The 13674-nt window shown below is 41.6% G+C and overlaps 1 protein-coding gene across 1 annotated transcript; it reads right to left on the bottom strand.

The window, feature by feature from the left end:
• Window positions 1-1287: 1287 nt before the first annotated feature.
• On the bottom strand, window positions 1288-6218 carry LOC113089784 (proto-oncogene vav-like; the record flags this gene model as incomplete). Its single annotated transcript, XM_026256115.1, has 9 exons — window positions 5778-6218; window positions 4742-4858; window positions 3852-3968; window positions 3718-3776; window positions 3493-3558; window positions 3305-3410; window positions 3130-3225; window positions 1475-1543; window positions 1288-1392 (listed from the first exon to the last, which is right to left on the bottom strand). Coding segments are annotated over exons 1-9 (822 nt in total), but the record flags the coding sequence as incomplete, so codon positions are not given.
• Window positions 6219-13674: the final 7456 nt, after the last annotated feature.

Below are 13674 nucleotides of genomic sequence, written 5' to 3'. Positions count from 1 at the left end.
GTGTGTTGAATGAATCAGTCAGTGAATCAATGTTTGATCCTGAGTGAATCAGTGTTGTTTAACAGATGAGTTGAATCAATGATGCAGTGATTCACTTATAAAAATGGTTACTTCTTTAATTCTAGATGTGAATCAGTGCTGTTGAAAGAGTTGAATTAATGTTTGAGTAACCTGTTTACAGTTTTTTACAGGACACAGGACATATTTCTCAACACTTAGGTCACTTTTGCAAAACTCTTCACACAGGTCTCCTAACCAACTTTCAGCTTGGCACAGCAGTTCATTTCATAATCAAAACTACCAAAAACACTTTATTCATGTCTCAAATCAGCTCATTCTTCCAGAACACTAGCAAAGGTTGACAGTCGAAAAACACACTTTGTCAGCCACAAAAACAATGACCTAAAAAACACTAACAACATGTAGCATTATACAATTATACAAGGACACATCTCTGTTTAAATTCACTGAAATATATGTCACTGGAATGAATCAGACATGATGCAGAATTCTTCAATATTTTATGTTGTTTATTTATTTTAATTTTGACTGTATGCACTGAGTAATTCCAAAATAGAAGAAAACTGTATACACACCATCCACTGATACAGATGCAATAGTAATGCTAATCTACTAATTGTCGAGATTAGTTAGATTTAAAATATATTTCATTCAAATATTACTGTAGAAATGTAGCAAAACTGCTGTATTATTCAGTTTTGTATTATGTTATTGTTTTGAACATAAGTTTAACAGTTTTTGAAAACATTATGTATGCGTGTGTAAATTGACTTGTACGTAAAGAGTTTTTGTCAGGTGTTGTGTCTGAGTGAGAAAAGAATTCATCAAAATTTGAGAGATGTAGTCATTGAATGCATTTTGTGCCAAAGCAATGATAATTGATCCTCAGTTTAGCCCACATTGACTTCTGTTGTGCTCACTGTGTGAAGAGTTTGGCAAAAGTGACCTAAGTATTGAGAAACGTGTCCTAGCGTCTGTAAAAAACTGTAATTCCTAAATAAATCAGCTGTTTTACAAATAACAGATCAATGATTTAATGACTCATTCATATACAGAGTCCCTTCTTTATTCCTAAACAGAGCACTGAATTAAATGATTCAGTGACTCGCTAATTTAGATGAATTTTAGACACTAGTTTCTGAATGATTCGGTGCTGTTGAATGGAATCAGTTGAATGAATGATTCATTTCCAGATTCTTTCAGAGCTCATGAGCTGAACTGAAAGCCTAAGTTAAGTGCCTGAACGAGTTTTGTTGAGCTCTGTACCTCTCCTTGTAGTCGATGAAGATCTGAAAGAGATTCTCGGCTCGTAAACGCAGGATAGACTCCTGCACCTCGTGAAGCAGGAGAGCGATGAGTCTCGGCCAGATCCTGTGAGAGAGGACGTGTATTACTGATCTGATCAGATGAACCAGACACTCATGAGCTGAGGAGGAGGATGATGATGACTCACTTGAATATTGATGAAGATGCTCTCGATGTCCTCGGGCTGAAGGAAAGGCTGCAGGGGTTTCAGAAAGTGCTGAGGACACACAGGTGAACACAACATGTGTTTGTGAGTCACGTGTTCATCGTTTAAGTGTGTCTGAGAGAAGCTCGCGGTTAAAGAGACCCTACTGCTGAAACACTTTCGGTTTCATGTTGACTGACACGTTCCTCTCATCAGGAGACGTGACTGTAAGTGAATCAGTAAACCACAGCACCTGCACATCACAGCGGCCCGACGGTCAGATCCTCAGAGCACCAGAGCGAGAGAACACTAACATTAAACACCAGGCACCAAATATGTGCTGCCTTTCATTAAACCTCAGTTCCTCTAGTGAAATTAAATAGAAAACATGTCTAATCACTTAATGTTTTCCCTCCAAAATTCTCTTTTATTTTTATCTTAATAATTAATATAAAGTCATCAAACTAGTCAGACTAGTGGCACTTTAAGCATGACGTCGACTAGTCACCTACAGAGGGCGCAACAGGACAAGAAATCCTTCAGATCCACATTTACGCTCAGTTTCCAGACAGTTAAAATGACACATAAATGCATACCCCTAAAGCGCTCCACATGAGTACAGCATCTGGATGCTCGAAACTGAGCGTGAGAATGCATGTTTTAAACAGATTATTGTACAGGTAAGTTATTCGCCGTTCACACACACAGACTACAGACAGCAGCTCGTTCATCACTCACAGAATCATTCAGGGGACTGTCAACGCTGTTCTGTGATATCTCTATAAAATAACTTAGAAACTGGAACGTTTAAGCATAAATGTCTTTGTAACTAAATCCCACAGCTTCAGTACTAGTAGAGAGACATTAATTAATGCTTTCACTAAGGCTTTCATATGGATGTAATCTTTACTGTGCTACTTCATCAGTATCTGTTTGAGAACGAGCAGAAATCTGTGAGTAATATAACGACCCAGAGACAAACGATCTGATAAAACTGAGCTGTAATAAGAGCAATAGTCATGTGGGCAGCGCTGTGTCATATCCCATAACTGTGTGTTTGAGTCTCAGGTCAAGGTTCAGCCGTTTGTTCATTAATGACGTCAACTCCACTTTCTTCACATAAATATCAACTTTGAAAGAACTTGAAGTTGTTCAGCCCCTAATATATATATACATATACTTTGTCATTTTTTATATTTTGAATGGTTTAATTTAGTCTTTTTCCTCTAATTTTATTCTTCTAATCTTATAATCTAATACAAAGTTATCAAAAATGTCAAATTTTCAAATTATTAATAAAACTATACATTTAGTAATTTACTAAAAGGTTTAATTATTTTTAAATGTTTATTTTTTTATTTTATTCTTTTTTTTATTATTTATGTTTTCCAAAATTATATATATATTTTTTTACCCCCAAATTCTGTGTTGTATTTTTTTTCTGGATTCTATGTCTTATGTTTTATTTCAGATTTATCGATGTCTCCATTTGCTCTCGATGTAATCTCATGAATAATTGATATTTACAAGATATTAAAGAGATGTGATTTGTGGTTTTTCTTTCTTGTGGTGTACCAGCAGCTCATTTACTGTTAGATTTGATTACAGGAGCGAGTGCATGAGTGCATGAGTGTGTGTGTGTGTGTGTGTGTGTCTACCTGAAGTATTGATTCCAGTGTGTTGGTGTATTTCTCCTCTGTCTGTCTGATCTCCTGAAGACAGCAGCTCCTCTTGTCCACTTCAACCTTCTGCTGCTGTGACACACAGACAGTTATCTTTACATTCTCTCTCTCTCTCTCTCTCTGTGTGTGTGTGTGTGTGTGTGTGTCTCACTATTTCTGGTTCCTCCGTCCTCATCAGATCTTCATAAATATCATCTCCCTCATTCTCGTCTTCCTCCACACAGTCGTAAAGATCATCATCTTCCTCCACCGTGTCACTGAGAGACAGTCACAAGTCATGTTGTGTTGACAAATGAAGAGGGTTTTGTCAGATTTCTCTGCACACACACACACACTCACTCGATCTGGTCCGAGAGGCCGGTGTAGATGTCGTCATCTCCGACACACGCTTCATCTGGAAACGGCCTGCAGTGAACACAAATCACATGTGTGAGCGTTCTGCTGAACATCTGCTTCTGTGCTCCACAGAGAAGCAGTCAGACGCGTCTGGAGCGACACTCGGGTGACTACACCATGACTGACTCAACTCAACTGAGTGTGTGTGTGTGTGTGTGTGTGTGTTACCGGAATCCGCTCTGCAGGGCCAGTGGTGTTTGGGACAGGATGGACAGTGTGTCGATCACCTGTCAATCATGAGCATTCGTTAGCATTACATCTTCATCATCATCATCATCATCATCATCATCAAGAGTTCAGACCTTCGCGAAGTCTCTGACATCAAACAGCTCGAAGGCCTCGAAAAGCTCGTTCTTCCTCATGCCAAATTTCTCCTGACAGGCACACAGGAACGTCCTGATGTTCTTCAGACACAAGAACTACACACACACACACACACAATATAGTGTGTAAGCAATAGAAAGGCAAACGTTGTAACAGTAAGGGCAAATCAGTACATTAGGAGTAATTTTCTGCCATTGTGTAAATAATCTGGAATCATGTAATCCATCTAATCTGATTACAAGTATTTAAAATGGTAATTTAGTCTAATTACAAATGAGTTCATTTTTTTGGATCTGATTATGTGATCCAGAGTACATGTAATCAGTTCATGTGAATGCTGCTGGTATAGTGTGTGTGTTCATGTGTCGGTGTATGTCAGACAGCTAACATACGTGACACACACAGTCAGAGCAAAACTGTGTGAGAGACAAATGCAGAAACAGCATCGACATCTGCATTTAGAGTACTTCCTGAGTCACAGCCTTGTGCCTCGGGCGTGTGTGTGTGTGTGTGTGTGTGTGTGTGTGTAGGAGGAAGTTAAGTCGAGAATAAGGAAGTGCAATATAAGACTGTACATGAAACAAGTGCTGTAAACTTATCAGAAACACACACAATAAACTTTCTCAAATCTGTGAGTGAGTGTATGCGTGTGTGTGTGTGTGTGTGTGTGAAAGAGAGAGAAAGCAGAGGTTACCAGTAAACACTGACCAGTGACCACAGTGTTCGCCAAGTTCAGCTTGGTCTTTCGCTTTCACACACACACACACATACACACTCATTTGCCATTAAGATCAGCAGCTAGTGATGGTAATCAGGTGATTTCCATATCACACAGATACTCTCTCTCTCTCTCTCTCTCTCTGTGTACCTGAGACATCTGGGGTCGTAGGTTAATCTGGCGCAGGTTGACAGACTGAGGCAGCAGGTTATTGAGCAGCTGACAGAGTAACACTCCATCTCTGAGCGCATGGGCCAGATCACACACCTGTCACACACACACACACACACACACATTAGACAGACGAACCGCACAGATATTCACAGTCCTGGTCACCGTGAGACCCACGTCTCAAACCCGTTCACACAGCAGCATCTCTGTGGATCAGGTCTCACTGCTTTGGCACAAAATAGAAACCCTTTCAAACCCAAACCCGAATTCTTTTCTCACCCAGACACGAAAACCACCAAAACTCGCTGAGTTGGTCTACAGGCCAATTTGCATGTTTAAAAACTCTTTCCAAAGGTTTGGATAAAAAGTACTGAATATTAGACAGTCATTTGCTAAATTGCTATAATAATATAATATTTTTATATATTCCAGATGTAAAAAAATGAAACATCATCATAAGAATTACATGTAGCTGAACACCTACGCTGAAAGAAGACGGCGGAGAAATTGTTAGTAATTTCACAAATTATTGGAAAGAAATGGCAAGGAATAGATGTAATTAAACACAATTTGGAAGTAGAATGCCTCAAATGTTTATTTTAGAACAATTATTAAAAAAACTTCCAGTTTCATCACCATCTACACAAAAGATTGGGTACAATGGAAAACAATGACAAAATGACTTGATTTGTGTCTGTGTGAAGTGTTAGAGAATGTAAAACTGAAGTTAAAGGAACAGTTTACCCAAAAAGGGAAAGAACTGTCATTTATTCATCCTCTGGCCGTTCCAGTCCTGAATGAGTTTGAGTCTTCTGTTGACCACTGAACACCCCAGTGACGTCCACAGTATGGACTGGCTACCCTCCCTCTTCAAATGATCTTCTCGTGTTCAACTCAAAATAAACCAACTTCAGATAGGGTTGGAACAACTTAAGGATGAATAAATGACGAGAAAATGTTGATGTTTGTGTGAAGTGTCCCTTTAAGATCTGTGTGGACGCAGGTGGACGCTCACCTGTGCGCTGTCCCAGGTGACTCTGTGGTTCTCAGGAAGCACTCGGCACTGGATCAGCCATCCGGCACACTGTCTCCACAGCTCCATCTCCAGCCAACTCTCCTCAGATCAGCAGCGATAGAGACCTAAAACCCTCCTGACACATCCATGATCTACAAACCCAGCACTAACCGTCCAACAGACTCGATCTAAACTCAATGCAGAAGTGATGAACTGCTCACTAAGTGTCCTGCGTCTGAAGGGGAGTTCATCAGTGGAGTGCCTCTCTCTGCTTTGACCTTTGAGGTCTTCCTGCTTCTTCAGGATGTCCAGCGAGCGTCTCTCGTGTCGTCTGCGTCTCTCGTTCTTTCCTCCGCGCCGCTGCTGCTGTTCTGCAACCCTGCACAGGGGAGGAAGCCTTTCAACTGCACACAACTTCCTCTTTCCTCTGTCACACACACACACACATCTGACACTTGACTTGCAAAATTTGGGGTTTATATTCCTGCATGTGCTGCTGCTAGAGAGTCTTTGTGTTTGTGTGTGTGTGTGTGTGTGGTTTCTCTGTCTGCGTGTGAATGTTGCAGGACTCTATGGGTGTGTGTGTGTGTGTGTGTGTGTGTGTAATATGTGTATGAATGTGTTACTAACCGCAGCATATGCAGTCAAAGAGCAGCAGCAGCAGTGCAGTGTTGCGTGGAAATGCAAACACACACACACACACACACACACACACACACACACACACACTGAATAAACTCAAGCTATAACAGAAGCATGATGGGATACCACGTCACTCCTGACCCTCAAGTGACATTTTGTTTGAAAATGTAAAATGTGATTCTGTTAACACATTTATTGCTTTGTATTTTTGTCTCGTGTTTAGCTGCTAAATTATCTAGACATTATTAAATCAAGAGACGCAAAATAACTTCCAACATTTAGTTTTTTTTCCTGAAATACGCTTAAAACAAGAAAAATCAATATTGGTAAGCGTAGGCCAAAGAAACGTACTGTTTTAATTAAAACATTTGATTAAGAGAACAATAGGCTGCTTGATATCATGAATCAGCAGCAGTTCTCTAACGTTATCTTCACTTCTTCCGTTTGTGTTTTTGTGAGTCTGTCATGCTGAACTTCATTCAGGTCTTGTATTTTGAAGTTGTTTTGTTGATACCTCCTCCTATCATCTTTCTCCATGAATACATCTAGTGTTTCAGATGTATCCAGTATGGTCCAAAAGACATACGTGTGAAAATCTTCTCATATAAGTGTTTCTGCACACACACAACAATAAACAACACCCCTGGCCTCGTTTCAGCAGTTCTAGGCTCTTCATGTGGTTTGTGGTCACAAATAGTTACTAACTGTCGCCACCTCCTGTGTAATGATGAATCTACAACTTACAGCTTTGAACTTTTTTTGCTTTCTTAATTAATCCACATATTTATAAACGTTATATTATTATTATTATTATTTATTATTATTACTATTTTTGCATTATAATCAGAACTAAGCCCCACTAAGTGATAGAGACAAGACATTTGCAAACATGATTAAGAGATGAATATGCAACAAAACTAAAGAATGTCACATTTTATTATTAAGTCTTTTGACGCATACATGTTTTATTAAATAAAAAGGACAGAACTTTTACAGTTCATCCCACTATTTGATGTGAGCATAAGTATTGGAATAGTTGAATTTAAGGCAGATGTTGTCACTGCAAGACTAGGACACAGGTGCCCAAAAAGGTCAGTTTATTTAACAGGCTTTAATTTCAAAAGGGTAAAAAATAAACAACAACAAAAAAACATCCAGGTATGAGGCAGCACGGAGCAGATCCAAAAGTGCCTTCTGGACGCATTCCTATAGCGAAAATCCACCAAAGCAAGGCCAAGATAAACTGACAGGGAGGTGGGGGCGCTGTTGAGGCGGGAAACTGATGGCGCACTGGTGGCAAGGCAAAGAAGAGCCGAGACAGCGATCAGATATCACGATCAAGAGAAGGGCTGGACGAGTTAATGCTGCCTGAAAGCAGGAGGTAGAGGGAAAAACAAAAATAACGGATGAAAACAAAACTGGCATGATCTCTGTTCAGGCAAAACATGAGACCGGGTCGGAGCTAAGATAACAGCGAGCACAACATGATGATCTGACACCGGACAGGACACATGAGGAGACTAAATAGAGAAGGAGTGATTAACATAATGCAGAGCAGGTGATTGTGGCCAATAATAAGATAATAATGGAACAAGAGGGCGGAGACAGGAACCACGATGACACAGAAGCACATGGCAAGTGTAAACAACCACACACACCACACACATACAATAAGGGAAAAAACAGACTGACCAGCCAGGGGCATGACATTACCCCCTGCCCCAGGAGCATCCTCTGGCACTCTAGATAAGAGACCTCAACGCTGTCGTTGATCAGTAACTGATCCAGAATATCCCGAGCCGAGACCCAGTTCCTCTCATCTGGACCGTACAGACGTAACTTGAGCTTTACTGCCACCAGACTCAATACCTTGGTGATCTGATATGTCCCCATGAACCAGGGGGCTAACTTGCAAGAAGCCACCTGGAGAGGAAGGTCGTTGGTTGACAGCCATACTCTCTGACCACATACATAGCGGGGTGCAGGAATTTGGTGATGGTTAGCCGCTGCTTTGGTTCATCTGGAACCCCGAGCCAAGGTTTCCTCAGGCTTCCTCCAGGTGCGGCAACACAGGTGGACAAAGGCTAAGGCAGACCGAACAGCAGCATCAGGTTCCTGTAAGGGGAACATAGGAGGTTGAAAACCAATGGAGCACTGGAATGGAGACATACCTGTGGCAGCCACTGGCAAGGAGTTGTGGTTATATTCAATCCAAGATAGCTGTTGGCTCCAGCAACTCGGTTTATGGGACGTCAGGCAGTGGAGAGCTTGTTACAGAACTTGGTTTGCCCGGTCGGACTGCCCATTGGTCTGAGGGTGAAAACCTGACGACAGACTCGTAGAGGCCCCAATCTGCCGACAGAACTCCTTCCAGAACCGGGAGACAAACTGTGGCCCCCTATCAGAAACCACATCCACCGGAAGGCCATGAATCCGGAAGATGTGGTTAACCACCACTTGAGCGGTCTCCTTGGCTGAAGGCAATTTGGGAAGGAGGATGAAATGGGCTGCTTTAGAGAATTGGTCCACCACTCTCAATACTACGATGTTACCCCTCAATAGTGGAAGACAAGTGATAAAGTCAAGGGCTATGTGTAACAAGGGTGGGAGGGGATGGGCAAAGGGTGAAGCAGACCGACAGGAGGCTGATTAGAACTGTTGTTCCGGGTGCAAACTGGGCTGGCAAACACAAACTGCCTGATGTCCTGCGCCATGGATGGCTACCAGAATTGCTGGCAGATGGCAGCCGGTAATCTCTGAACCCCAGGATGACAGAATAATTTAGATGAATGCCCCCACTGGAGGACTTCAGGGCACAACACAGCCGGCACAAAAAGTCTATCCTCTGGGAACCCCCTTGGCACCTCTCTCTCTTGTATGGCCTCCAGTACTCTCTTCTCCACATCCACCAGGGACCCCACCACCATTTCTTTAGGGATAATTGTTACATTCGATGCACCCATTCTCCTTATATCCCTGGAAAGACGGGAGAGGGGATCGAGTTTTAAATTATTTGAGCCTGGACGATACAAGAGAGAAGTTGAACCAACCAAAGAAGAGTGCCCATCAGGCTTGGCATGGACTCAACCTCTTGGCCGAACGGACGTATTCCAAATTCTTATGGTCTGTCCTAACCAAGAAGGGCTGTCCTGACCCCTCCAACCAGTGACACCACTCACCCAAGGCCAACCTGACAGCCAACAGCACCTGATTCCCTACGTTATAATTCCGTTTTGCTGGGCTCAGGCAGTGAGAGTAGTAGGCACAGGAATGTACCTTCCCATCTCTGGGGGACCTCTGAGAAAGGACCGCACCTACTCCAATCTCCGAAGCAGCCACCTCCACAATAAACTGATGTTCAGGGTCTGGAAACGAAAGAACAGGAGCAGGAATGAATGAGGACTTTCGACGCAGCTTTCGAATTCCACCTAAACTATACCTTAGTGGAGGTAAGAGCTGTCAAGGGTGCAGCAACCTAAATAAACCGCTGCAGTGCCTTGCGTGAGTCTAGAGATGGCTACAAGGCTACGGCCGTTACCTTGGTGGGATCGGCTTTGATTCTTCTCTGCTTTAACATACAGCTGGTTCTCCAGCAGCCGTTGTAGCACCTGGCGCACATGTTGAAATGAGAATGTCATCAAGGTACACAAAGACAAACTTGTTAACCATGTCTCTCAACACGTCATTAACCAAGGTCTGGAAGACAGCTGGAGCATTTGTCAGGCCAAAAGGTATCACCCGGTACTCGTAGTGTCCTGAAGGAGTGATGAATGCTGTCTTCCACTCATCCCCCTCTCGAACCCGAACCAGATGATAAGCATTATGAAGGTCTAGTTTACTGAAGACCTTGGCTCCCTGCAAAAGTTCAAATGCAGATGACATTAAGGACAGGAGTTACCTATTCTTAATGGTAATGTAATTCAAACTTCTATAATCAATACAAGGGTGCAAGAAGCCATCATTTTCTTGACAAAGAAAAATCCTGCACCAGCTGGAGACGAGGAGGGATAGATGAGACCGGCATCAATAATGGAACAAGAGGGCAGAGATGGGCACCACGATGACACAGAAGCACATGGTAAGTGTAAACAACCATACACACCCACACACATGCAATAAGGGAAAAAACAGACAGATAACCCAGGGGCGTGAAAGATGTAAAAGATTAAAAGCTAATATTTAGTTGCAGATCAGCATGCAATCAGAGCAGTGAGTCTGCAACCCATAGACATCACCAGACTCTTTGTCTTATGCTTTGAAATGCTTTTCTCGAGCCTTTAATGCAGCTTATTCCAACTGTTGCTTGTTTTGGGGAGTTACTGTCTTTAGTCTCCTCTTCAGCTGGAGTTAAATTAATGTTCAATCGGATTTAAATCTGGAGATTGATTTGGGCAATCTAAGACTTGTCATTTCTTTGCCCTGATAAAGTCCTTGACTGAACTGGCAGGGTGTTTTGAGTCATTGTCCTGATCCAGTTTGAAGGGCATTCTAATGAGTTTGGTTGGCGCAAAACAGCCGGCACAAAAAGTCTACCCTCTGGGAACCCCCTTGGCACCTCTCTCTCTTGTATGGCCTCCATTACTCTCCTCTCCACATCCCAGGAGAGGGACCCCACCACAAGGACACCATCCCCACCAAGCTTTACGGAAGAGGTATATGTTAATCTTTGTCTCATCGGTCCATCAACTTAGTTCCCCTTCAACTCTACTGGCTCACATTTGTGAAGAATCTTGCCTTTCTATTTTTGGTGCTGATCAGAGGTTTGCATCTTGCTGTGTAGCTTCTGTAATTCTGTGTCAAATTCTCCTGCGGACTGTAGATGGACAAAGCATCACCCCAGCTTTCTGGAGGTTGTTGGTGATTTTACAGATATGTATTTTAGGGTTAATTTCTCAATTTTTTACTCTTCTGCATCCTGCTTTGTGACAATTTTGTCTTTACTGTTGCAATACTTATGGAGAGCACTGTAGGCTACATGACAGATTCTTCTCTTCAAAGTGACTCCCAGTCTACCTTGGAATGAGTAGAATCACATCGGAGCAGTTATTACAGGGTCGTTACCTGCTGATTTCTCACACAACCGGCGCCTGAAACGAGCGGATGCTGTTCTGAGCAACTCTGAATGTGTCTCAACCTGCAAACCGAAGCCCTTGCGTCACACCGAGATTCCTGGGCTGTGATTGGCTGAGAGAGAGCACAGCGCCTGGAGCAGCCAATCAGAACGCAGTGCCTCAGGTGCCTCCATCAGCGGTCTCTTGAACTCAAACGAGGAGAGAGAGATCAACAATATTAGATCGAAACTACTGACGAATAAACATAAAGATAGAAAGACAGACGAACCTAGACGAGAAAACACATACGGGAGTTTAGCAGCACAGGTAGGAATCTGAAAGAGAATCTGGATGCACTAGATGAAAACGAACTGAAATTTTATGTCATCGGGACTTTAAACTTAAATTAAATACCTGCCTTTTTCCTCTAGTTTAACAGACATGCATCTGTTAAATAATTCAAAAACGATAATTATATATATATATATATATATATATATATATATATATATATATATATATATATATATATATATATATATATATATATTTCATTATTCGGCATTATAGAAATGTAGTAATTATGAGGAGAGGCTTCTTTTCTAAATCTTCTCAATTAGGTTTTGAAATGCAATAGCATTAACGTACTGTTATGTAGGCTATGCATAACATACATTTTCGACAACATTGCATTAACTGCATGGCATCAATGAGATCGCTGTTGGATTTATTTATGTATTTGTTGTTTGTATCAGGCCTATTATTTTTTGTTTTTGTTTTGTTGTTCTGCATCAGATGCATTTTGAAACTCCGAGCTCTTTCTGTGATTATAGCTGCTGTGGCTCTGAGTCATGAACGAGCGCTCGATCGCGCGCTGGCTGACACACATCGGTCTGCCGCAGTACACGCGCGCGCTGGAGAAACACACCTACGGCCTCGAGGTGCACGAGATCACTTCACTCTCATAGTTCAGAAAACTATTATAACATGCGTTTGTCACATTATTATTACACATGCGGTGTTTATTAAGTGACGGGCTACGTGGAGTAATCATTTGTCACTTATCAATACTATTGTAGATTAGTTTGTGTCTTCATCGGGTTTGTAGAAATGCAGCACTGCATCAGTGTCTCATCTATGGATGCTCTGCAGTGAATGGGTGCCGTCAGAATGAGAGTCTGATAAAAACATCACAATAATCCACAGCACTCCAGTCCATCAGTGAACATCTGGAGAAGACAAAACCTGAAACACATCCAGCATTAAGATGATTTTAACTCAAATACACAGAGTCTATAATCCATAATAACACTTCCTCCAGTGAAAAAGTGTTCTGGTCTGAATCAGGAGAGAAATCTGCACAGATCAAGCAGCGTTTAAACAGATCTTAACAAATATGTGATGGATTTTGATTTGAGTTAAAAACATCTTAATGCTGGATTTGTTTCATCTTTTGTCTTCTCCAGATGTTAATTCAATTCAATTCAATTCAAGTTTATTTGTATAGAGCTTTTTACAATACAAATCGTTACAAAGCAACTTTACAGAAAATTGTGTTTCTACAATATTTAGTAGTAGCTTATGGTGTTGACTGTCAGTTTGTGTGCGTTTGACAGGATTTTTAGAAAAAAATTAATACAAGACGTGGTCAGCCAGATGAAGAACATTATTAATATTATTAATTAATAATTATTATTATATGATGCAGACACACATGTAGCAATATTTGTTAGTTCTGTTGTTGATTCAGGGTTAGCATCATCTGAGGTCCTCTGAGGGTCAGCATCATCTCTTCTCAGGTGTTCTGGGTCCAGACATTAACTGATGGACTGGAGTGCTGTGGATTATTGTGGTGTTTTTATCAGCTGTTTGGACTCTAATTCTGACGGCACCCATTAACTGCAGAGCATCCACTGATGCGACACTGATGCAATGCTACATTTCTCAAAGTCTGATGAAGAAACAAACTCGACTTCATTTTCAGCAGACTTTTATATTTGGGTGAACTTTTCTTTTAAATAGTGAAATGCTGTTATGTGTGTGTGTGTGTGTGTATATGTGTGTGTGTGTGTGTGTATGTGTGTGTGCGTGTATGTGTGTGTGTGTGTGTGTGTGTGTGCGTGTGTGTGTGTGTGTGTGTGTGTGTGTGCGTGTATGTGTGTGTGTGTGTGTGTATGTGTGTGTGTGTGTGTGTGTGTTTGTGT

The sequence above is a fragment of the Carassius auratus genome, unplaced genomic scaffold, assembly GCF_003368295.1.
Source record: "Carassius auratus strain Wakin unplaced genomic scaffold, ASM336829v1 scaf_tig00051057, whole genome shotgun sequence".
Classification (NCBI taxonomy): Eukaryota; Metazoa; Chordata; class Actinopteri; order Cypriniformes; family Cyprinidae; genus Carassius; species Carassius auratus.
Note: the sequence above shows the minus strand (reverse complement) of the source record. Positions and strands in the feature narration are given on the sequence as shown.